At 48.7% G+C, this 25523-nt stretch overlaps 6 protein-coding genes across 6 annotated transcripts; all 6 read right to left on the bottom strand.

The window, feature by feature from the left end:
* Positions 1-299: 299 nt before the first annotated feature.
* Positions 300-3962, bottom strand: LOC121150103 (phospholipase A and acyltransferase 2-like). Its single transcript, XM_040970783.1, has 3 exons — positions 3906-3962; positions 3661-3769; positions 300-613 (listed from the first exon to the last, which is right to left on the bottom strand). Exons 1-3 carry the CDS (start codon positions 3960-3962, stop codon positions 300-302), a joined length of 480 nt encoding a protein of 159 aa, XP_040826717.1.
* Positions 3963-4534: 572 nt separating this feature from the next.
* LOC121150104 (phospholipase A and acyltransferase 2-like) lies at positions 4535-8197 on the bottom strand. Its single transcript, XM_040970784.1, has 3 exons — positions 8141-8197; positions 7896-8004; positions 4535-4848 (listed from the first exon to the last, which is right to left on the bottom strand). The coding sequence occupies exons 1-3, from the start codon at positions 8195-8197 to the stop codon at positions 4535-4537; spliced, it is 480 nt and encodes a 159-aa protein (XP_040826718.1).
* Positions 8198-8769: 572 nt separating this feature from the next.
* Positions 8770-12432, bottom strand: LOC121150105 (phospholipase A and acyltransferase 2-like). The gene is made up of 3 exons (XM_040970785.1): positions 12376-12432; positions 12131-12239; positions 8770-9083 (listed from the first exon to the last, which is right to left on the bottom strand). The coding sequence occupies exons 1-3, from the start codon at positions 12430-12432 to the stop codon at positions 8770-8772; spliced, it is 480 nt and encodes a 159-aa protein (XP_040826719.1).
* Positions 12433-13004: 572 nt separating this feature from the next.
* LOC121150106 (phospholipase A and acyltransferase 2-like) lies at positions 13005-16667 on the bottom strand. Its single transcript, XM_040970786.1, has 3 exons — positions 16611-16667; positions 16366-16474; positions 13005-13318 (listed from the first exon to the last, which is right to left on the bottom strand). The coding sequence occupies exons 1-3, from the start codon at positions 16665-16667 to the stop codon at positions 13005-13007; spliced, it is 480 nt and encodes a 159-aa protein (XP_040826720.1).
* Positions 16668-17239: 572 nt separating this feature from the next.
* On the bottom strand, positions 17240-20876 carry LOC121150107 (phospholipase A and acyltransferase 2-like). Its single transcript, XM_040970787.1, has 3 exons — positions 20820-20876; positions 20575-20683; positions 17240-17553 (listed from the first exon to the last, which is right to left on the bottom strand). The coding sequence occupies exons 1-3, from the start codon at positions 20874-20876 to the stop codon at positions 17240-17242; spliced, it is 480 nt and encodes a 159-aa protein (XP_040826721.1).
* Positions 20877-21484: 608 nt separating this feature from the next.
* LOC121150108 (phospholipase A and acyltransferase 2-like) lies at positions 21485-25100 on the bottom strand. Its single transcript, XM_040970788.1, has 3 exons — positions 25044-25100; positions 24799-24907; positions 21485-21762 (listed from the first exon to the last, which is right to left on the bottom strand). The coding sequence occupies exons 1-3, from the start codon at positions 25098-25100 to the stop codon at positions 21485-21487; spliced, it is 444 nt and encodes a 147-aa protein (XP_040826722.1).
* Positions 25101-25523: the final 423 nt, after the last annotated feature.

The raw sequence follows: 25523 nt of genomic DNA on the forward strand, positions 1-25523 counted from the left end.
GATTTTCAAGTGACTTTAGAGCAAGAGTTAGTAAGGTATACCCCGGGACAGGATCCAGCCCGCTGTGCCCATCTCTGAAATAAATGCAGAGACACGGCCTGTCATGGGAACATGGCCTTGCCAAATCGGCCACTCCCTTCCGTGGCCATCACCTCCATCTCCATCTGCACTGGTCTGGGTCATCCACTTGTGTGTCACTCTTTACACCAGAATGTGACAGCTCCAAGGATGAGAAGTCCTTCTCTGCTGTCTTGTCCTGTTGCCCCCTTAGCCCAGCCACATCAGGTGACCAGTATCTGTCATGAGCACCTGACCTGGGTCAGATGAGCAGGGACCTGGAACACCTGGTCGCTGCGGGAGACCCCATAGCGTAGCTCGTTCACAAAGTGTTCGCAGTTTTTGAAGATCAGTGAGTAAGGCACCTCCTTTCCCACTTTCTCCATGGCCAGCTGGACAATCGTGTTGGGAGGCCGTGGCTTGTACTTGTCATCGTGCTTGTTATTGACCCGGTACCTGTGCTTCCCAGCCACCTCAGACAGCAGTTCCTTCTTCACCATGGCTGTTTTAGCAAAGGCACACTTGAGACCTGAAACACCAGCTCCTGCAAATTGACATGTTAAAACATTGTGTCAGCCAAGAGTAGGGTCACTGGGGCTGAGAGCAGGTTCCAGCTCAGGCAGCCTCAGTATCCTTGGCCACATCCCCAAGGACCTGTCTGTCCATCTTGCATGGGCTGAAATTCAGGAACAGGTCAAACCCAAGCCTGGATGGCTTTTTGGGAAGTCACCAGGGTCCCAGGTCTCTAGTTTCTTTATGGGACCATATGGGTCCATATGTCCCTAGTAGAATCAGGGTTTGAGCTAGTAGACAGCCAGGTCCCCATCACCAGCCTAGAAAAAGTCACTGGGCTCCCCAACCAGGACCAGCACTGTGGGAGAACCTGCAGGTGAAGGAACATTTGCAGTAGTGTGAAAGAGGATTCCTGAGCATGACCGAGGCTCACCCTCAGAATCTTGGCTCACTCACCATGAACCCTAAACCCAGCCCTGTCCCACTCATGCCCCAACCAGGCCCTAGACCCTGTTCTATGACATGTAAATGGAAGGTACCAAGGCAGCTGAGAGCTGTGACCTTAATTCCCCAATTTTCTGATTCATCTTTCCCCAGAGGTCCCCACCTCCTCAGTTTCAACCAGGCTACTGCTAAGCTGAGCTGAAACAATGGTTATCAACCAAGCCTGAAGCTACCAGCAGGGAGCACATGGACCCTGGGCCACAACCTAAGCAGGTCTGCTGAGAGCTGGGCCCTCCCTGGGTGCTAGGGTCCATCAGCCCTTCCTCCGCAGGCCTGTGGGACATGAACCAGTACATGAGGGCACTTTTGTTCTTGACTCTCTGTGTCACTGCCCCTCAAATACAGGATTAATTTGTGTTGGAATCTGTGGTACATCCTGCTTGTTACCGACATAGCTGATACTCCAGCCTTCATATGTAGGTTTTTCTAATAAATGCTGTAAATTCAAGAGCCTCATGGCTAATATGATGGCTCATCCTCTGCCTAAAAGCACCAGCATCCCATATGGGAACCAGTTCTTGTCCCAGCTGTTATACTTCCCATCCAGCTCCCTGCTTGTGGCCTGAGAAGGCAACAGAGGACAGCCCAAAGACTTGAGACCCTGCACCCATGTGGGAGACCCAGGGGAGGCTCCTAACTCCTGGTTTCAGACTGGTTCTGTTCTGCTCTAATTTTTGTGGTCATTTTGGAAATGAACCAGTGAATGGAATATCTTTTTCTCTGTCTCACCTTTCTCTGTAAATCTGACTCTGGTTAAAATAAATAAATTTTTTTAAAAAGAAATAAAACTACATTTGGATATATATTTCTGAAAATTAACCAAATGGGAGGCCCCATTTGAAAATGCCCTTAAACCACACTCCCACAGTCACATAAATTAATCTTAATTTTTACCCAAAAATGCTGGTTTTGTGCATGAACTAACCTACTCTCACATGAACAAGACCATCCATAGCTTGTGGGCAATCAGGTACAAGACGCTCGACCAGCACTCCCCATCGTAGGGGACTGTATGTCTGTGGTCCCAAAACAAGCAGGCAACATACGTGCAGAGTCTTCACAAAGTTCATGGGAGACCCAGCACAGTAGCATAGTGGCTAAAGTTCTCACCATGCATGTGCCGGGATCCCATATGGGAGCCAGTTCATGTACTGGCTACTGCATTTCTCATCCAGGTTCTCATTTAAGGCCTGAGAAAGCAGTCGAGGATGGCCTGAAGCCTTGGGACCCTGCACCCATGTGGAGACCCAGAAGAAGCTCCTGGCTCCTGGCTTCGGATCAGCACAGCTGTGGCTGTTGCATCCACTTGGGGTGAACCAGCAGACAGAAGATCTTTCCATCTCCCTTTCTCTGTGTAAATCTGACATTCCAATAAAGTTAAATAAGTCTTAGAGGAAAAAGTTTGTGGGAAACAAATCATGAAAAAAGTGCATGGATTTCATTTTTTTTTTAAAAAAAAAAAAAAAGGTAGGTTTCCCTGAGCCTTTCAAAGACTCTTTATGCTTCCTCCTTCATGCTATGCCTGCTCCAACCCAAGCTTCTTGCCAAATTTGGCTTGAAGTCTCCCAGTCCTGAATTCTTCTTTCAATCTACAATAAACCTCTCAAAGCTACATACACTTGTGTACACACACCTGCCGTGTAGCAGCCCAGGACATACAGGGGTGATCTATTTCATCTGGGTCCCTACTGTTTCAGTAGGTGAGTGGCTTCCAGGGTCTACCACTCTCCTTGAAGCCATGATGCTCCATCCTTGCACCTGCACCTGCTCCTGGCTCCTGGGAGGAAGGGAAGTTTATCCTGGCTCCACAGAGAGTGCAGCCACGTGCTCCAAGTCAGTCAGTGAGCAGAGCAGCCAGGATCCCCCTGCGTTATGCTTCCATCACACAGCACAGCCAGCCAGGGTGGACTGTTTGAAGGAAATGACTGCTGTTGGCTGTGGCTTACTCCTCCTGAACAACCAACACGTAGGCTATTAGTCACATGATGGGATGTTGAGCAGGTAGAGAAGGATTGCTCAGAGTTGAACACCCCTGCATAAGAAAATAAAAATCGGGCCCGGCGCGATGGTGCAAGTGGTTAAGGTCCTCGCCTTGCACGCCCGGGATCCCATATGGGCGTCTGTTCTGGTCCCGATGGCCCTGCTTCCCATCCTGCTCCCTGCCTGTTTCCCGGGCAAGCAGTCGAGGACGGCCCAAAGCTTTGGGACCCTGCAGCTGCGTGGGAGACCTGGAAGAGGCTCCTGGCTTCGGACCGGCAAAGCATGGGCCGTTGTGCTCACTTGGGGAGTAAATCATCGGACGGAGGATCTTCCTCTCTGTATATCCGCCTTTCCAATAAAAAAAAATTTTTTAATAAATAAATAAATCTTAAAAAAATAGAAAAGAAAAATCAAGAGCCATCTCTCCACCAACTGACTGATAACAACAGGCAGCCTCTGACACACCCAGCAGGGAAAGGGCGATTAATTCATCTGAGTCTTCCTGAGTGCCAACTCCACCAGTCAAGAAGCAACAGGCATGTGTCCATGCCTCTGTTTACCCTCCCGATCTCAGTTAGTGTAATTGGAAGGAGAATGCTCACTTACCTGAAGGAACCACATGAACCACATAGCCATGTCCCACGCACACGGCCCAGTGTTGAAAGCCAAGGAAAAAAATCTCAATCAGATCTCCATCTTTTGGTGTTTCTGAAACCTACAATTGAGAAGGCACAGACAGGTAGGAGTAAAGCTTTGAAAAGCACATTTTAGAAACTGATCTGCAAGGATTTCTGACCCAGTCTGCAGCCTGACTCTGCTCATTGCTCCAGGGACAATGCAGCACTCCTCACACCGGGAACAACCCCCTCAACTTGCTGCCAGCTGATGGCTGTGAAGGTGTACCACATGGTACCTGGAGATAATGAGGCACTCATCTGGCATTCTCCCTTTCATCACCACTGCCTATTAAGCAGGAGATGAATACTGTATAAACTGCACAGAGACATTTGTCATTGGATTAGTAAGCTGAATGTACAACCCTAGGATGTGAAGAAGGCACATGAGGGAAGCATACATACTATGTGTAATTGACAAAAATTCCAACCTCTGCTGATTCTTCAAAATCAGAAATTTAAAAAAAAAAATCCCATGCATTTGACAAACAAATGAGGAGTACCCCGGATTTTCAAGTGACTTTAGAGCAAGAGTTAGTAAGGTATACCCCGGGACAGGATCCAGCCCGCTGTGCCCATCTCTGAAATAAATGCAGAGACACGGCCTGTCATGGGAACATGGCCTTGCCAAATCGGCCACTCCCTTCCGTGGCCATCACCTCCATCTCCATCTGCACTGGTCTGGGTCATCCACTTGTGTGTCACTCTTTACACCAGAATGTGACAGCTCCAAGGATGAGAAGTCCTTCTCTGCTGTCTTGTCCTGTTGCCCCCTTAGCCCAGCCACATCAGGTGACCAGTATCTGTCATGAGCACCTGACCTGGGTCAGATGAGCAGGGACCTGGAACACCTGGTCGCTGCGGGAGACCCCATAGCGTAGCTCGTTCACAAAGTGTTCGCAGTTTTTGAAGATCAGTGAGTAAGGCACCTCCTTTCCCACTTTCTCCATGGCCAGCTGGACAATCGTGTTGGGAGGCCGTGGCTTGTACTTGTCATCGTGCTTGTTATTGACCCGGTACCTGTGCTTCCCAGCCACCTCAGACAGCAGTTCCTTCTTCACCATGGCTGTTTTAGCAAAGGCACACTTGAGACCTGAAACACCAGCTCCTGCAAATTGACATGTTAAAACATTGTGTCAGCCAAGAGTAGGGTCACTGGGGCTGAGAGCAGGTTCCAGCTCAGGCAGCCTCAGTATCCTTGGCCACATCCCCAAGGACCTGTCTGTCCATCTTGCATGGGCTGAAATTCAGGAACAGGTCAAACCCAAGCCTGGATGGCTTTTTGGGAAGTCACCAGGGTCCCAGGTCTCTAGTTTCTTTATGGGACCATATGGGTCCATATGTCCCTAGTAGAATCAGGGTTTGAGCTAGTAGACAGCCAGGTCCCCATCACCAGCCTAGAAAAAGTCACTGGGCTCCCCAACCAGGACCAGCACTGTGGGAGCACCTGCAGGTGAAGGAACATTTGCAGTAGTGTGAAAGAGGATCCCTGAGCATGACCGAGGCTCACCCTCAGAATCTTGGCTCACTCACCATGAACCCTAAACCCAGCCCTGTCCCACTCATGCCCCAACCAGGCCCTAGACCCTGTTCTATGACATGTAAATGGAAGGTACCAAGGCAGCTGAGAGCTGTGACCTTAATTCCCCAATTTTCTGATTCATCTTTCCCCAGAGGTCCCCACCTCCTCAGTTTCAACCAGGCTACTGCTAAGCTGAGCTGAAACAATGGTTATCAACCAAGCCTGAAGCTACCAGCAGGGAGCACATGGACCCTGGGCCACAACCTAAGCAGGTCTGCTGAGAGCTGGGCCCTCCCTGGGTGCTAGGGTCCATCAGCCCTTCCTCCGCAGGCCTGTGGGACATGAACCAGTACATGAGGGCACTTTTGTTCTTGACTCTCTGTGTCACTGCCCCTCAAATACAGGATTAATTTGTGTTGGAATCTGTGGTACATCCTGCTTGTTACCGACATAGCTGATACTCCAGCCTTCATATGTAGGTTTTTCTAATAAATGCTGTAAATTCAAGAGCCTCATGGCTAATATGATGGCTCATCCTCTGCCTAAAAGCACCAGCATCCCATATGGGAACCAGTTCTTGTCCCAGCTGTTATACTTCCCATCCAGCTCCCTGCTTGTGGCCTGAGAAGGCAACAGAGGACAGCCCAAAGACTTGAGACCCTGCACCCATGTGGGAGACCCAGGGGAGGCTCCTAACTCCTGGTTTCAGACTGGTTCTGTTCTGCTCTAATTTTTGTGGTCATTTTGGAAATGAACCAGTGAATGGAATATCTTTTTCTCTGTCTCACCTTTCTCTGTAAATCTGACTCTGGTTAAAATAAATAAATTTTTTTAAAAAGAAATAAAACTACATTTGGATATATATTTCTGAAAATTAACCAAATGGGAGGCCCCATTTGAAAATGCCCTTAAACCACACTCCCACAGTCACATAAATTAATCTTAATTTTTACCCAAAAATGCTGGTTTTGTGCATGAACTAACCTACTCTCACATGAACAAGACCATCCATAGCTTGTGGGCAATCAGGTCAAAGACGCTCGACCAGCACTCCCCATCGTAGGGGACTGTATGTCTGTGGTCCCAAAACAAGCAGGCAACATACGTGCAGAGTCTTCACAAAGTTCATGGGAGACCCAGCACAGTAGCATAGTGGCTAAAGTTCTCACCATGCATGTGCCGGGATCCCATATGGGAGCCAGTTCATGTACTGGCTACTGCATTTCTCATCCAGGTTCTCATTTAAGGCCTGAGAAAGCAGTCGAGGATGGCCTGAAGCCTTGGGACCCTGCACCCATGTGGAGACCCAGAAGAAGCTCCTGGCTCCTGGCTTCGGATCAGCACAGCTGTGGCTGTTGCATCCACTTGGGGTGAACCAGCAGACAGAAGATCTTTCCATCTCCCTTTCTCTGTGTAAATCTGACATTCCAATAAAGTTAAATAAGTCTTAGAGGAAAAAGTTTGTGGGAAACAAATCATGAAAAAAGTGCATGGATTTCATTTTTTTTTTAAAAAAAAAAAAAAAGGTAGGTTTCCCTGAGCCTTTCAAAGACTCTTTATGCTTCCTCCTTCATGCTATGCCTGCTCCAACCCAAGCTTCTTGCCAAATTTGGCTTGAAGTCTCCCAGTCCTGAATTCTTCTTTCAATCTACAATAAACCTCTCAAAGCTACATACACTTGTGTACACACACCTGCCGTGTAGCAGCCCAGGACATACAGGGGTGATCTATTTCATCTGGGTCCCTACTGTTTCAGTAGGTGAGTGGCTTCCAGGGTCTACCACTCTCCTTGAAGCCATGATGCTCCATCCTTGCACCTGCACCTGCTCCTGGCTCCTGGGAGGAAGGGAAGTTTATCCTGGCTCCACAGAGAGTGCAGCCACGTGCTCCAAGTCAGTCAGTGAGCAGAGCAGCCAGGATCCCCCTGCGTTATGCTTCCATCACACAGCACAGCCAGCCAGGGTGGACTGTTTGAAGGAAATGACTGCTGTTGGCTGTGGCTTACTCCTCCTGAACAACCAACACGTAGGCTATTAGTCACATGATGGGATGTTGAGCAGGTAGAGAAGGATTGCTCAGAGTTGAACACCCCTGCATAAGAAAATAAAAATCGGGCCCGGCGCGATGGTGCAAGTGGTTAAGGTCCTCGCCTTGCACGCCCGGGATCCCATATGGGCGTCTGTTCTGGTCCCGATGGCCCTGCTTCCCATCCTGCTCCCTGCCTGTTTCCCGGGCAAGCAGTCGAGGACGGCCCAAAGCTTTGGGACCCTGCAGCTGCGTGGGAGACCTGGAAGAGGCTCCTGGCTTCGGACCGGCAAAGCATGGGCCGTTGTGCTCACTTGGGGAGTAAATCATCGGACGGAGGATCTTCCTCTCTGTATATCCGCCTTTCCAATAAAAAAAAATTTTTTAATAAATAAATAAATCTTAAAAAAATAGAAAAGAAAAATCAAGAGCCATCTCTCCACCAACTGACTGATAACAACAGGCAGCCTCTGACACACCCAGCAGGGAAAGGGCGATTAATTCATCTGAGTCTTCCTGAGTGCCAACTCCACCAGTCAAGAAGCAACAGGCATGTGTCCATGCCTCTGTTTACCCTCCCGATCTCAGTTAGTGTAATTGGAAGGAGAATGCTCACTTACCTGAAGGAACCACATGAACCACATAGCCATGTCCCACGCACACGGCCCAGTGTTGAAAGCCAAGGAAAAAAATCTCAATCAGATCTCCATCTTTTGGTGTTTCTGAAACCTACAATTGAGAAGGCACAGACAGGTAGGAGTAAAGCTTTGAAAAGCACATTTTAGAAACTGATCTGCAAGGATTTCTGACCCAGTCTGCAGCCTGACTCTGCTCATTGCTCCAGGGACAATGCAGCACTCCTCACACCGGGAACAACCCCCTCAACTTGCTGCCAGCTGATGGCTGTGAAGGTGTACCACATGGTACCTGGAGATAATGAGGCACTCATCTGGCATTCTCCCTTTCATCACCACTGCCTATTAAGCAGGAGATGAATACTGTATAAACTGCACAGAGACATTTGTCATTGGATTAGTAAGCTGAATGTACAACCCTAGGATGTGAAGAAGGCACATGAGGGAAGCATACATACTATGTGTAATTGACAAAAATTCCAACCTCTGCTGATTCTTCAAAATCAGAAATTTAAAAAAAAAAATCCCATGCATTTGACAAACAAATGAGGAGTACCCCGGATTTTCAAGTGACTTTAGAGCAAGAGTTAGTAAGGTATACCCCGGGACAGGATCCAGCCCGCTGTGCCCATCTCTGAAATAAATGCAGAGACACGGCCTGTCATGGGAACATGGCCTTGCCAAATCGGCCACTCCCTTCCGTGGCCATCACCTCCATCTCCATCTGCACTGGTCTGGGTCATCCACTTGTGTGTCACTCTTTACACCAGAATGTGACAGCTCCAAGGATGAGAAGTCCTTCTCTGCTGTCTTGTCCTGTTGCCCCCTTAGCCCAGCCACATCAGGTGACCAGTATCTGTCATGAGCACCTGACCTGGGTCAGATGAGCAGGGACCTGGAACACCTGGTCGCTGCGGGAGACCCCATAGCGTAGCTCGTTCACAAAGTGTTCGCAGTTTTTGAAGATCAGTGAGTAAGGCACCTCCTTTCCCACTTTCTCCATGGCCAGCTGGACAATCGTGTTGGGAGGCCGTGGCTTGTACTTGTCATCGTGCTTGTTATTGACCCGGTACCTGTGCTTCCCAGCCACCTCAGACAGCAGTTCCTTCTTCACCATGGCTGTTTTAGCAAAGGCACACTTGAGACCTGAAACACCAGCTCCTGCAAATTGACATGTTAAAACATTGTGTCAGCCAAGAGTAGGGTCACTGGGGCTGAGAGCAGGTTCCAGCTCAGGCAGCCTCAGTATCCTTGGCCACATCCCCAAGGACCTGTCTGTCCATCTTGCATGGGCTGAAATTCAGGAACAGGTCAAACCCAAGCCTGGATGGCTTTTTGGGAAGTCACCAGGGTCCCAGGTCTCTAGTTTCTTTATGGGACCATATGGGTCCATATGTCCCTAGTAGAATCAGGGTTTGAGCTAGTAGACAGCCAGGTCCCCATCACCAGCCTAGAAAAAGTCACTGGGCTCCCCAACCAGGACCAGCACTGTGGGAGCACCTGCAGGTGAAGGAACATTTGCAGTAGTGTGAAAGAGGATCCCTGAGCATGACCGAGGCTCACCCTCAGAATCTTGGCTCACTCACCATGAACCCTAAACCCAGCCCTGTCCCACTCATGCCCCAACCAGGCCCTAGACCCTGTTCTATGACATGTAAATGGAAGGTACCAAGGCAGCTGAGAGCTGTGACCTTAATTCCCCAATTTTCTGATTCATCTTTCCCCAGAGGTCCCCACCTCCTCAGTTTCAACCAGGCTACTGCTAAGCTGAGCTGAAACAATGGTTATCAACCAAGCCTGAAGCTACCAGCAGGGAGCACATGGACCCTGGGCCACAACCTAAGCAGGTCTGCTGAGAGCTGGGCCCTCCCTGGGTGCTAGGGTCCATCAGCCCTTCCTCCGCAGGCCTGTGGGACATGAACCAGTACATGAGGGCACTTTTGTTCTTGACTCTCTGTGTCACTGCCCCTCAAATACAGGATTAATTTGTGTTGGAATCTGTGGTACATCCTGCTTGTTACCGACATAGCTGATACTCCAGCCTTCATATGTAGGTTTTTCTAATAAATGCTGTAAATTCAAGAGCCTCATGGCTAATATGATGGCTCATCCTCTGCCTAAAAGCACCAGCATCCCATATGGGAACCAGTTCTTGTCCCAGCTGTTATACTTCCCATCCAGCTCCCTGCTTGTGGCCTGAGAAGGCAACAGAGGACAGCCCAAAGACTTGAGACCCTGCACCCATGTGGGAGACCCAGGGGAGGCTCCTAACTCCTGGTTTCAGACTGGTTCTGTTCTGCTCTAATTTTTGTGGTCATTTTGGAAATGAACCAGTGAATGGAATATCTTTTTCTCTGTCTCACCTTTCTCTGTAAATCTGACTCTGGTTAAAATAAATAAATTTTTTTAAAAAGAAATAAAACTACATTTGGATATATATTTCTGAAAATTAACCAAATGGGAGGCCCCATTTGAAAATGCCCTTAAACCACACTCCCACAGTCACATAAATTAATCTTAATTTTTACCCAAAAATGCTGGTTTTGTGCATGAACTAACCTACTCTCACATGAACAAGACCATCCATAGCTTGTGGGCAATCAGGTACAAAGACGCTCGACCAGCACTCCCCATCGTAGGGGACTGTATGTCTGTGGTCCCAAAACAAGCAGGCAACATACGTGCAGAGTCTTCACAAAGTTCATGGGAGACCCAGCACAGTAGCATAGTGGCTAAAGTTCTCACCATGCATGTGCCGGGATCCCATATGGGAGCCAGTTCATGTACTGGCTACTGCATTTCTCATCCAGGTTCTCATTTAAGGCCTGAGAAAGCAGTCGAGGATGGCCTGAAGCCTTGGGACCCTGCACCCATGTGGAGACCCAGAAGAAGCTCCTGGCTCCTGGCTTCGGATCAGCACAGCTGTGGCTGTTGCATCCACTTGGGGTGAACCAGCAGACAGAAGATCTTTCCATCTCCCTTTCTCTGTGTAAATCTGACATTCCAATAAAGTTAAATAAGTCTTAGAGGAAAAAGTTTGTGGGAAACAAATCATGAAAAAAGTGCATGGATTTCATTTTTTTTTAAAAAAAAAAAAAAAGGTAGGTTTCCCTGAGCCTTTCAAAGACTCTTTATGCTTCCTCCTTCATGCTATGCCTGCTCCAACCCAAGCTTCTTGCCAAATTTGGCTTGAAGTCTCCCAGTCCTGAATTCTTCTTTCAATCTACAATAAACCTCTCAAAGCTACATACACTTGTGTACACACACCTGCCGTGTAGCAGCCCAGGACATACAGGGGTGATCTATTTCATCTGGGTCCCTACTGTTTCAGTAGGTGAGTGGCTTCCAGGGTCTACCACTCTCCTTGAAGCCATGATGCTCCATCCTTGCACCTGCACCTGCTCCTGGCTCCTGGGAGGAAGGGAAGTTTATCCTGGCTCCACAGAGAGTGCAGCCACGTGCTCCAAGTCAGTCAGTGAGCAGAGCAGCCAGGATCCCCCTGCGTTATGCTTCCATCACACAGCACAGCCAGCCAGGGTGGACTGTTTGAAGGAAATGACTGCTGTTGGCTGTGGCTTACTCCTCCTGAACAACCAACACGTAGGCTATTAGTCACATGATGGGATGTTGAGCAGGTAGAGAAGGATTGCTCAGAGTTGAACACCCCTGCATAAGAAAATAAAAATCGGGCCCGGCGCGATGGTGCAAGTGGTTAAGGTCCTCGCCTTGCACGCCCGGGATCCCATATGGGCGTCTGTTCTGGTCCCGATGGCCCTGCTTCCCATCCTGCTCCCTGCCTGTTTCCCGGGCAAGCAGTCGAGGACGGCCCAAAGCTTTGGGACCCTGCAGCTGCGTGGGAGACCTGGAAGAGGCTCCTGGCTTCGGACCGGCAAAGCATGGGCCGTTGTGCTCACTTGGGGAGTAAATCATCGGACGGAGGATCTTCCTCTCTGTATATCCGCCTTTCCAATAAAAAAAAATTTTTTAATAAATAAATAAATCTTAAAAAAATAGAAAAGAAAAATCAAGAGCCATCTCTCCACCAACTGACTGATAACAACAGGCAGCCTCTGACACACCCAGCAGGGAAAGGGCGATTAATTCATCTGAGTCTTCCTGAGTGCCAACTCCACCAGTCAAGAAGCAACAGGCATGTGTCCATGCCTCTGTTTACCCTCCCGATCTCAGTTAGTGTAATTGGAAGGAGAATGCTCACTTACCTGAAGGAACCACATGAACCACATAGCCATGTCCCACGCACACGGCCCAGTGTTGAAAGCCAAGGAAAAAAATCTCAATCAGATCTCCATCTTTTGGTGTTTCTGAAACCTACAATTGAGAAGGCACAGACAGGTAGGAGTAAAGCTTTGAAAAGCACATTTTAGAAACTGATCTGCAAGGATTTCTGACCCAGTCTGCAGCCTGACTCTGCTCATTGCTCCAGGGACAATGCAGCACTCCTCACACCGGGAACAACCCCCTCAACTTGCTGCCAGCTGATGGCTGTGAAGGTGTACCACATGGTACCTGGAGATAATGAGGCACTCATCTGGCATTCTCCCTTTCATCACCACTGCCTATTAAGCAGGAGATGAATACTGTATAAACTGCACAGAGACATTTGTCATTGGATTAGTAAGCTGAATGTACAACCCTAGGATGTGAAGAAGGCACATGAGGGAAGCATACATACTATGTGTAATTGACAAAAATTCCAACCTCTGCTGATTCTTCAAAATCAGAAATTTAAAAAAAAAAATCCCATGCATTTGACAAACAAATGAGGAGTACCCCGGATTTTCAAGTGACTTTAGAGCAAGAGTTAGTAAGGTATACCCCGGGACAGGATCCAGCCCGCTGTGCCCATCTCTGAAATAAATGCAGAGACACGGCCTGTCATGGGAACATGGCCTTGCCAAATCGGCCACTCCCTTCCGTGGCCATCACCTCCATCTCCATCTGCACTGGTCTGGGTCATCCACTTGTGTGTCACTCTTTACACCAGAATGTGACAGCTCCAAGGATGAGAAGTCCTTCTCTGCTGTCTTGTCCTGTTGCCCCCTTAGCCCAGCCACATCAGGTGACCAGTATCTGTCATGAGCACCTGACCTGGGTCAGATGAGCAGGGACCTGGAACACCTGGTCGCTGCGGGAGACCCCATAGCGTAGCTCGTTCACAAAGTGTTCGCAGTTTTTGAAGATCAGTGAGTAAGGCACCTCCTTTCCCACTTTCTCCATGGCCAGCTGGACAATCGTGTTGGGAGGCCGTGGCTTGTACTTGTCATCGTGCTTGTTATTGACCCGGTACCTGTGCTTCCCAGCCACCTCAGACAGCAGTTCCTTCTTCACCATGGCTGTTTTAGCAAAGGCACACTTGAGACCTGAAACACCAGCTCCTGCAAATTGACATGTTAAAACATTGTGTCAGCCAAGAGTAGGGTCACTGGGGCTGAGAGCAGGTTCCAGCTCAGGCAGCCTCAGTATCCTTGGCCACATCCCCAAGGACCTGTCTGTCCATCTTGCATGGGCTGAAATTCAGGAACAGGTCAAACCCAAGCCTGGATGGCTTTTTGGGAAGTCACCAGGGTCCCAGGTCTCTAGTTTCTTTATGGGACCATATGGGTCCATATGTCCCTAGTAGAATCAGGGTTTGAGCTAGTAGACAGCCAGGTCCCCATCACCAGCCTAGAAAAAGTCACTGGGCTCCCCAACCAGGACCAGCACTGTGGGAGAACCTGCAGGTGAAGGAACATTTGCAGTAGTGTGAAAGAGGATTCCTGAGCATGACCGAGGCTCACCCTCAGAATCTTGGCTCACTCACCATGAACCCTAAACCCAGCCCTGTCCCACTCATGCCCCAACCAGGCCCTAGACCCTGTTCTATGACATGTAAATGGAAGGTACCAAGGCAGCTGAGAGCTGTGACCTTAATTCCCCAATTTTCTGATTCATCTTTCCCCAGAGGTCCCCACCTCCTCAGTTTCAACCAGGCTACTGCTAAGCTGAGCTGAAACAATGGTTATCAACCAAGCCTGAAGCTACCAGCAGGGAGCACATGGACCCTGGGCCACAACCTAAGCAGGTCTGCTGAGAGCTGGGCCCTCCCTGGGTGCTAGGGTCCATCAGCCCTTCCTCCGCAGGCCTGTGGGACATGAACCAGTACATGAGGGCACTTTTGTTCTTGACTCTCTGTGTCACTGCCCCTCAAATACAGGATTAATTTGTGTTGGAATCTGTGGTACATCCTGCTTGTTACCGACATAGCTGATACTCCAGCCTTCATATGTAGGTTTTTCTAATAAATGCTGTAAATTCAAGAGCCTCATGGCTAATATGATGGCTCATCCTCTGCCTAAAAGCACCAGCATCCCATATGGGAACCAGTTCTTGTCCCAGCTGTTATACTTCCCATCCAGCTCCCTGCTTGTGGCCTGAGAAGGCAACAGAGGACAGCCCAAAGACTTGAGACCCTGCACCCATGTGGGAGACCCAGGGGAGGCTCCTAACTCCTGGTTTCAGACTGGTTCTGTTCTGCTCTAATTTTTGTGGTCATTTTGGAAATGAACCAGTGAATGGAATATCTTTTTCTCTGTCTCACCTTTCTCTGTAAATCTGACTCTGGTTAAAATAAATAAATTTTTTTAAAAAGAAATAAAACTACATTTGGATATATATTTCTGAAAATTAACCAAATGGGAGGCCCCATTTGAAAATGCCCTTAAACCACACTCCCACAGTCACATAAATTAATCTTAATTTTTACCCAAAAATGCTGGTTTTGTGCATGAACTAACCTACTCTCACATGAACAAGACCATCCATAGCTTGTGGGCAATCAGGTACAAAGACGCTCGACCAGCACTCCCCATCGTAGGGGACTGTATGTCTGTGGTCCCAAAACAAGCAGGCAACATACGTGCAGAGTCTTCACAAAGTTCATGGGAGACCCAGCACAGTAGCATAGTGGCTAAAGTTCTCACCATGCATGTGCCGGGATCCCATATGGGAGCCAGTTCATGTACTGGCTACTGCATTTCTCATCCAGGTTCTCATTTAAGGCCTGAGAAAGCAGTCGAGGATGGCCTGAAGCCTTGGGACCCTGCACCCATGTGGAGACCCAGAAGAAGCTCCTGGCTCCTGGCTTCGGATCAGCACAGCTGTGGCTGTTGCATCCACTTGGGGTGAACCAGCAGACAGAAGATCTTTCCATCTCCCTTTCTCTGTGTAAATCTGACATTCCAATAAAGTTAAATAAGTCTTAGAGGAAAAAGTTTGTGGGAAACAAATCATGAAAAAAGTGCATGGATTTCATTTTTTTTTTAAAAAAAAAAAAAAGGTAGGTTTCCCTGAGCCTTTCAAAGACTCTTTATGCTTCCTCCTTCATGCTATGCCTGCTCCAACCCAAGCTTCTTGCCAAATTTGGCTTGAAGTCTCCCAGTCCTGAATTCTTCTTTCAATCTACAATAAACCTCTCAAAGCTACATACACTTGTGTACACACACCTGCCGTGTAGCAGCCCAGGACATACAGGGGTGATCTATTTCATCTGGGTCCCTACTGTTTCAGTAGGTGAGTGGCTTCCAGGGTCTACCACTCTCCTTGAAGCCATGATGCTCCATCCTTGCACCTGCACCTGCTCCTGGCTCCTGGGAGGAAGGGAAGTTTATCCTGGCTCCACAGAGAGTGCAGCCACGTGCTCCAAGTCAGTCAGTGAGCAGAGCAGCCAGGATCCCCCTGCGTTATGCTTCCATCACACAGCACAGCCAGCCAGGGTGGACTGTTTGAAGGAAATGACTGCTGTTGGCTGTGGCTTACTCCTCCTGAACAACCAACACGTAGGCTATTAGTCACATGATGGGATGTTGAGCAGGTAGAGAAGGATTGCTCAGAGTTGAACACCCCTGCATAAGAAAATAAAAATCGGGCCCGGCGCGATGGTGCAAGTGGTTAAGGTCCTCGCCTTGCACGCCCGGGATCCCATATGGGCGTCTGTTCTGGTCCCGATGGCCCTGCTTCCCATCCTGCTCCCTGCCTGTTTCCCGGGCAAGCAGTCGAGGACGGCCCAAAGCTTTGGGACCCTGCAGCTGCGTGGGAGACCTGGAAGAGGCTCCTGGCTTCGGACCGGCAAAGCATGGGCCGTTGTGCTCACTTGGGGAGTAAATCATCGGACGGAGGATCTTCCTCTCTGTATATCCGCCTTTCCAATAAAAAAAAATTTTTTAATAAATAAATAAATCTTAAAAAAATAGAAAAGAAAAATCAAGAGCCATCTCTCCACCAACTGACTGATAACAACAGGCAGCCTCTGACACACCCAGCAGGGAAAGGGCGATTAATTCATCTGAGTCTTCCTGAGTGCCAACTCCACCAGTCAAGAAGCAACAGGCATGTGTCCATGCCTCTGTTTACCCTCCCGATCTCAGTTAGTGTAATTGGAAGGAGAATGCTCACTTACCTGAAGGAACCACATGAACCACATAGCCATGTCCCACGCACACGGCCCAGTGTTGAAAGCCAAGGAAAAAAATCTCAATCAGATCTCCATCTTTTGGTGTTTCTGAAACCTACAATTGAGAAGGCACAGACAGGTAGGAGTAAAGCTTTGAAAAGCACATTTTAGAAACTGATCTGCAAGGATTTCTGACCCAGTCTGCAGCCTGACTCTGCTCATTGCTCCAGGGACAATGCAGCACTCCTCACACCGGGAACAACCCCCTCAACTTGCTGCCAGCTGATGGCTGTGAAGGTGTACCACATGGTACCTGGAGATAATGAGGCACTCATCTGGCATTCTCCCTTTCATCACCACTGCCTATTAAGCAGGAGATGAATACTGTATAAACTGCACAGAGACATTTGTCATTGGATTAGTAAGCTGAATGTACAACCCTAGGATGTGAAGAAGGCACATGAGGGAAGCATACATACTATGTGTAATTGACAAAAATTCCAACCTCTGCTGATTCTTCAAAATCAGAAATTTAAAAAAAAAAATCCCATGCATTTGACAAACAAATGAGGAGTACCCCGGATTTTCAAGTGACTTTAGAGCAAGAGTTAGTAAGGTATACCCCGGGACAGGATCCAGCCCGCTGTGCCCATCTCTGAAATAAATGCAGAGACACGGCCTGTCATGGGAACATGGCCTTGCCAAATCGGCCACTCCCTTCCGTGGCCATCACCTCCATCTCCATCTGCACTGGTCTGGGTCATCCACTTGTGTGTCACTCTTTACACCAGAATGTGACAGCTCCAAGGATGAGAAGTCCTTCTCTGCTGTCTTGTCCTGTTGCCCCCTTAGCCCAGCCACATCAGGTGACCAGTATCTGTCATGAGCACCTGACCTGGGTCAGATGAGCAGGGACCTGGAACACCTGGTCGCTGCGGGAGACCCCATAGCGTAGCTCGTTCACAAAGTGTTCGCAGTTTTTGAAGATCAGTGAGTAAGGCACCTCCTTTCCCACTTTCTCCATGGCCAGCTGGACAATCGTGTTGGGAGGCCGTGGCTTGTACTTGTCATCGTGCTTGTTATTGACCCGGTACCTGTGCTTCCCAGCCACCTCAGACAGCAGTTCCTTCTTCACCATGGCTGTTTTAGCAAAGGCACACTTGAGACCTGAAACACCAGCTCCTGCAAATTGACATGTTAAAACATTGTGTCAGCCAAGAGTAGGGTCACTGGGGCTGAGAGCAGGTTCCAGCTCAGGCAGCCTCAGTATCCTTGGCCACATCCCCAAGGACCTGTCTGTCCATCTTGCATGGGCTGAAATTCAGGAACAGGTCAAACCCAAGCCTGGATGGCTTTTTGGGAAGTCACCAGGGTCCCAGGTCTCTAGTTTCTTTATGGGACCATATGGGTCCATATGTCCCTAGTAGAATCAGGGTTTGAGCTAGTAGACAGCCAGGTCCCCATCACCAGCCTAGAAAAAGTCACTGGGCTCCCCAACCAGGACCAGCACTGTGGGAGAACCTGCAGGTGAAGGAACATTTGCAGTAGTGTGAAAGAGGATTCCTGAGCATGACCGAGGCTCACCCTCAGAATCTTGGCTCACTCACCATGAACCCTAAACCCAGCCCTGTCCCACTCATGCCCCAACCAGGCCCTAGACCCTGTTCTATGACATGTAAATGGAAGGTACCAAGGCAGCTGAGAGCTGTGACCTTAATTCCCCAATTTTCTGATTCATCTTTCCCCAGAGGTCCCCACCTCCTCAGTTTCAACCAGGCTACTGCTAAGCTGAGCTGAAACAATGGTTATCAACCAAGCCTGAAGCTACCAGCAGGGAGCACATGGACCCTGGGCCACAACCTAAGCAGGTCTGCTGAGAGCTGGGCCCTCCCTGGGTGCTAGGGTCCATCAGCCCTTCCTCCGCAGGCCTGTGGGACATGAACCAGTACATGAGGGCACTTTTGTTCTTGACTCTCTGTGTCACTGCCCCTCAAATACAGGATTAATTTGTGTTGGAATCTGTGGTACATCCTGCTTGTTACCGACATAGCTGATACTCCAGCCTTCATATGTAGGTTTTTCTAATAAATGCTGTAAATTCAAGAGCCTCATGGCTAATATGATGGCTCATCCTCTGCCTAAAAGCACCAGCATCCCATATGGGAACCAGTTCTTGTCCCAGCTGTTATACTTCCCATCCAGCTCCCTGCTTGTGGCCTGAGAAGGCATCAGAGGACAGCCCAAAGACTTGAGACCCTGCACCCATGTGGGAGACCCAGGGGAGGCTCCTAACTCCTGGTTTCAGACTGGTTCTGTTCTGCTCTAATTTTTGTGGTCATTTTGGAAATGAACCAGTGAATGGAATATCTTTTTCTCTGTCTCACCTTTCTCTGTAAATCTGACTCTGGTTAAAATAAATAAATTTTTTTAAAAAGAAATAAAACTACATTTGGATATATATTTCTGAAAATTAACCAAATGGGAGGCCCCATTTGAAAATGCCCTTAAACCACACTCCCACAGTCACATAAATTAATCTTAATTTTTACCCAAAAATGCTGGTTTTGTGCATGAACTAACCTACTCTCACATGAATAAGACCATCCATAGCTTGACCAGCACTCCCCATCGTAGGGGACTGTATGTCTGTGGTCCCAAAACAAGCAGGCAACATACGTGCAGAGTCTTCACAAAGTTCATGGGAGACCCAGCACAGTAGCATAGTGGCTAAAGTTCTCACCATGCATGTGCCGGGATCCCATATGGGAGCCAGTTCATGTACTGGCTACTGCATTTCTCATCCAGGTTCTCATTTAAGGCCTGGGAAAGCAGTCGAGGATGGCCTGAAGCCTTGGGACCCTGCACCCATGTGGAGACCCAGAAGAAGCTCCTGGCTCCTGGCTTCGGATCAGCACAGCTGTGGCTGTTGCATCCACTTGGGGTGAACCAGCAGACAGAAGATCTTTCCATCTCCCTTTCTCTGTGTAAATCTGACATTCCAATAAAGTTAAATAAGTCTTAGAGAAAAAAGTTTGTGGGAAACAAATCATGAAAAAACTGCATGGATTTCATTTTTTTTTAAAAAAAAAAAAAAAAGTAGGTTTCCCTGAGCCTTTCAAAGACTCTTTATGCTTCCTCCTTCATGCTATGCCTGCTCCAACCCAAGCTTCTTGCCAAATTTGGCTTGAAGTCTCCCAGTCCTGAATTCTTCTTTCAATCTACAATAAACCTCTCAAAGCTACATACACTTGTGTACACACACCTGCCATGTAGCAGCCCAGGACATACAGGGGTGATCTATTTCATCTGGGTCCCTACTGTTTCAGTAGGTGAGTGGCTTCCAGGGTCTACCACTCTCCTTGAAGCCATGATGCTCCATCCTTGCACCTGCACCTGCTCCTGGCTCCTGGGAGGAAGGGAAGTTTATCCTGGCTCCACAGAGAGTGCAGCCACGTGCTCCAAGTCAGTCAGTGAGCAGAGCAGCCAGGATCCCCCTGCGTTATGCTTCCATCACACAGCACAGCCAGCCAGGGTGGACTGTTTGAAGGAAATGACTGCTGTTGGCTGTGGCTTACTCCTCCTGAACAACCAACACGTAGGCTATTAGTCACATGATGGGATGTTGAGCAGGTAGAGAAGGATTGCTCAGAGTTGAACACCCCTGCATAAGAAAATAAAAATCGGGCCCGGCGCGATGGTGCAAGTGGTTAAGGTCCTCGCCTTGCACGCCCGGGATCCCATATGGGCGTCTGTTCTGGTCCCGATGGCCCTGCTTCCCATCCTGCTCCCTGCCTGTTTCCCGGGCAAGCAGTCGAGGACGGCCCAAAGCTTTGGGACCCTGCAGCTGCGTGGGAGACCTGGAAGAGGCTCCTGGCTTCGGACCGGCAAAGCATGGGCCGTTGTGCTCACTTGGGGAGTAAATCATCGGACGGAGGATCTTCCTCTCTGTATATCCGCCTTTCCAATAAAAAAAAATTTTTTAATAAATAAATAAATCTTAAAAAAATAGAAAAGAAAAATCAAGAGCCATCTCTCCACCAACTGACTGATAACAACAGGCAGCCTCTGACACACCCAGCAGGGAAAGGGCGATTAATTCATCTGAGTCTTCCTGAGTGCCAACTCCACCAGTCAAGAAGCAACAGGCATGTGTCCATGCCTCTGTTTACCCTCCCGATCTCAGTTAGTGTAATTGGAAGGAGAATGCTCACTTACCTGAAGGAACCACATGAACCACATAGCCATGTCCCACGCACACGGCCCAGTGTTGAAAGCCAAGGAAAAAAATCTCAATCAGATCTCCATCTTTTGGTGTTTCTGAAACCTACAATTGAGAAGGCACAGACAGGTAGGAGTAAAGCTTTGAAAAGCACATTTTAGAAACTGATCTGCAAGGATTCCTGACCCAGTCTGCAGCCTGACTCTGCTCATTGCTCCAGGGACAATGCAGCACTCCTCACACCGGGAACAACCCCCTCAACTTGCTGCCAGCTGATGGCTGTGAAGGTGTACCACATGGTACCTGGAGATAATGAGGCACTCATCTGGCATTCTCCCTTTCATCACCACTGCCTATTAAGCAGGAGATGAATACTGTATAAACTGCACAGAGACATTTGTCATTGGATTAGTGAGCTGAATGTACAACCCTAGGATGTGAAGAAGGCACATGAGGGAAGCATACATACTATGTGTAATTGACAAAAATTCCAACCTCTGATGATTCTTCAAAATCAGAAATTTAAAAAAAAAAATCCCATGCATTTGACAAACAAATGAGGAGTACCCCGGATTTTCAAGTGACTTTAGAGCAAGAGTTAGTAAGGTATACCCCGGGACAGGATCCAGCCCGCTGTGCCCATCTCTGAAATAAATGCAGAGACACGGCCTGTCATGGGAACATGGCCTTGCCAAATCGGCCACTCCCTTCCGTGGCCATCACCTCCATCTCCATCTGCACTGGTCTGGGTCATCCACTTGTGTGTCACTCTTTACACCAGAATGTGACAGCTCCAAGGATGAGAAGTCCTTCTCTGCTGTCTTGTCCTGTTGCCCCCTTAGCCCAGCCACATCAGGTGACCAGTATCTGTCATGAGCACCTGACCTGGGTCAGATGAGCAGGGACCTAGAACACCTGGTCGCTGCGGGAGACCCCATAGCGCAGCTCGTTCACAAAGTGTTCGCAGTTTTTGAAGATCAGCGAGTAAGGCACCTCCTTTCCCACTTTCTCCATGGCCAGCTGGACAATCGTGTTGGGAGGCCGTGGCTTGTACTTGTCATCGTGCTTGTTATTGACCCGGTACCTGTGCTTCCCAGCCACCTCAGACAGCAGTTCCTTCTTCACCATGGCTGTTTTAGCAAAGGCACACTTGAGACCTGAAACACCAGCTCCTGCAAATTGACATGTTAAAACATTGTGTCAGCCAAGAGTAGGGTCACTGGGGCTGAGAGCAGGTTCCAGCTCAGGCAGCCTCAGTATCCTTGGCCACATCCCCAAGGACCTGTCTGTCCATCTTGCATGGGCTGAAATTCAGGAACAGGTCAAACCCAAGCCTGGATGGCTTTTTGGGAAGTCACCAGGGTCCCAGGTCTCTAGTTTCTTTATGGGACCATATGGGTCCATATGTCCCTAGTAGAATCAGGGTTTGAGCTAGTAGACAGCCAGGTCCCCATCACCAGCCTAGAAAAAGTCACTGGGCTCCCCAACCAGGACCAGCACTGTGGGAGCACCTGCAGGTGAAGGAACATTTGCAGTAGTGTGAAAGAGGATTCCTGAGCATGACCGAGGCTCACCCTCAGAATCTTGGCTCACTCACCATGAACCCTAAACCCAGCCCTGTCCCACTCATGCCCCAACCAGGCCCTAGACCCTGTTCTATGACATGTAAATGGAAGGTACCAAGGCAGCTGAGAGCTGTGACCTTAATTCCCCAATTTTCTGATTCATCTTTCCCCAGAGGTCCCCACCTCCTCAGTTTCAACCAGGCTACTGCTAAGCTGAGCTGAAACAATGGTTATCAACCAAGCCTGAAGCTACCAGCAGGGAGCACATGGACCCTGGGCCACAACCTAAGCAGGTCTGCTGAGAGCTGGGCCCTCCCTGGGTGCTAGGGTCCATCAGCCCTTCCTCCGCAGGCCTGTGGGACATGAACCAGTACATGAGGGCACTTTTGTTCTTGACTCTCTGTGTCACTGCCCCTCAAATACAGGATTAATTTGTGTTGGAATCTGTGGTACATCCTGCTTGTTACCGACATAGCTGATACTCCAGCCTTCATATGTAGGTTTTTCTAATAAATGCTGTAAATTCAAGAGCCTCATGGCTAATATGATGGCTCATCCTCTGCCTAAAAGCACCAGCATCCCATATGGGAACCAGTTCTTGTCCCAGCTGTTATACTTCCCATCCAGCTCCCTGCTTGTGGCCTGAGAAGGCATCAGAGGACAGCCCAAAGACTTGAGACCCTGCACCCATGTGGGAGACCCAGGGGAGGCTCCTAACTCCTGGTTTCAGACTGGTTCTGTTCTGCTCTAATTTTTGTGGTCATTTTGGAAATGAACCAGTGAATGGAATATCTTTTTCTCTGTCTCACCTTTCTCTGTAAATCTGACTCTGGTTAAAATAAATAAATTTTTTTAAAAAGAAATAAAACTACATTTGGATATATATTTCTGAAAATTAACCAAATGGGAGGCCCCATTTGAAAATGCCCTTAAACCACACTCCCACAGTCACATAAATTAATCTTAATTTTTACCCAAAAATGCTGGTTTTGTGCATGAACTAACCTACTCTCACATGAACAAGACCATCCATAGCTTGGGCATCAGTCAGCGTCGACCAGCACTCCCCATCGTAGGGGACTGTATGTCTGTGGTCCCAAAACAAGCAGGCAACATACGTGCAGAGTCTTCACAAAGTTCATGGGAGACCCAGCACAGTAGCATAGTGGCTAAAGTTCTCACCATGCATGTGCCGGGATCCCATATGGGAGCCAGTTCATGTACTGGCTACTGCATTTCTCATCCAGGTTCTCATTTAAGGCCTGGGAAAGCAGTCGAGGATGGCCTGAAGCCTTGGGACCCTGCACCCATGTGGAGACCCAGAAGAAGCTCCTGGCTCCTGGCTTCGGATCAGCACAGCTGTGGCTGTTGCATCCACTTGGGGTGAACCAGCAGACAGAAGATCTTTCCATCTCCCTTTCTCTGTGTAAATCTGACATTCCAATAAAGTTAAATAAGTCTTAGAGAAAAAAGTTTGTGGGAAACAAATCATGAAAAAACTGCATGGATTTCATTTTTTTTTAAAAAAAAAAAAAAAAGTAGGTTTCCTGAGCCTTTCAAAGACTCTTTATGCTTCCTCCTTCATGCTATGCCTGCTCCAACCCAAGCTTCTTGCCAAATTTGGCTTGAAGTCTCCCAGTCCTGAATTCTTCTTTCAATCTACAATAAACCTCTCAAAGCTACATACACTTGTGTACACACACCTGCCATGTAGCAGCCCAGGACATACAGGGGTGATCTATTTCATCTGGGTCCCTACTGTTTCAGTAGGTGAGTGGCTTCCAGGGTCTACCACTCTCCTTGAAGCCATGATGCTCCATCCTTGCACCTGCACCTGCTCCTGGCTCCTGGGAGGAAGGGAAGTTTATCCTGGCTCCACAGAGAGTGCAGCCACGTGCTCCAAGTCAGTCAGTGAGCAGAGCAGCCAGGATCCCCCTGCGTTATGCTTCCATCACACAGCACAGCCAGCCAGGGTGGACTGTTTGAAGGAAATGACTGCTGTTGGCTGTGGCTTACTCCTCCTGAACAACCAACACGTAGGCTATTAGTCACATGATGGGATGTTGAGCAGGTAGAGAAGGATTGCTCAGAGTTGAACACCCCTGCATAAGAAAATAAAAATCGGGCCCGGCGCGATGGTGCAAGTGGTTAAGGTCCTCGCCTTGCACGCCCGGGATCCCATATGGGCGTCTGTTCTGGTCCCGATGGCCCTGCTTCCCATCCTGCTCCCTGCCTGTTTCCCGGGCAAGCAGTCGAGGACGGCCCAAAGCTTTGGGACCCTGCAGCTGCGTGGGAGACCTGGAAGAGGCTCCTGGCTTCGGACCGGCAAAGCATGGGCCGTTGTGCTCACTTGGGGAGTAAATCATCGGACGGAGGATCTTCCTCTCTGTATATCCGCCTTTCCAATAAAAAAATTTTTTTAATAAATAAATAAATCTTTAAAAAATAGAAAAGAAAAATCAAGAGCCATCTCTCCACCAACTGACTGATAACAACAGGCAGCCTCTGACACACCCAGCAGGGAAAGGGCGATTAATTCATCTGAGTCTTCCTGAGTGCCAACTCCACCAGTCAAGAAGCAACAGGCATGTGTCCATGCCTCTGTTTACCCTCCCGATCTCAGTTAGTGTAATTGGAAGGAGAATGCTCACTTACCTGAAGGAACCACATGAACCACATAGCCATGTCCCACGCACACGGCCCAGTGTTGAAAGCCAAGGAAAAAAATCTCAATCAGATCTCCAACTTTTGGTGTTTCTGAAACCTACAATTGAGAAGGCACAGACAGGTAGGAGTAAAGCTTTGAAAAGCACATTTTAGAAACTGATCTGCAAGGATTCCTGACCCAGTCTGCAGCCTGACTCTGCTCATTGCTCCAGGGACAATGCAGCACTCCTCACACCGGGAACAACCCCCTCAACTTGCTGCCAGCTGATGGCTGTGAAGGTGTACCACATGGTACCTGGAGATAATGAGGCACTCATCTGGCATTCTCCCTTTCATCACCACTGCCTATTAAGCAGGAGATGAATACTGTATAAACTGCACAGAGACATTTGTCATTGGATTAGTGAGCTGAATGTACAACCCTAGGATGTGAAGAAGGCACATGAGGGAAGCATACATACTATGTGTAATTGACAAAAATTCCAACCTCTGATGATTCTTCAAAATCAGAAATTTAAAAAAAAATCCCATGCATTTGACAAACAAATGAGGAGTACCCCGGATTTTCAAGTGACTTTAGAGCAAGAGTTAGTAAGGTATACCCCGGGACAGGATCCAGCCCGCTGTGCCCATCTCTGAAATAAATGCAGAGACACGGCCTGTCATGGGAACATGGCCTTGCCAAATCGGCCACTCCCTTCCGTGGCCATCAC

Source organism: Ochotona curzoniae, unplaced genomic scaffold (assembly GCF_017591425.1).
Source record: "Ochotona curzoniae isolate NIBS_2020 unplaced genomic scaffold, NIBS_Ocur_1.0 scaffold_4937, whole genome shotgun sequence".
Classification (NCBI taxonomy): domain Eukaryota; kingdom Metazoa; phylum Chordata; class Mammalia; order Lagomorpha; family Ochotonidae; genus Ochotona; species Ochotona curzoniae.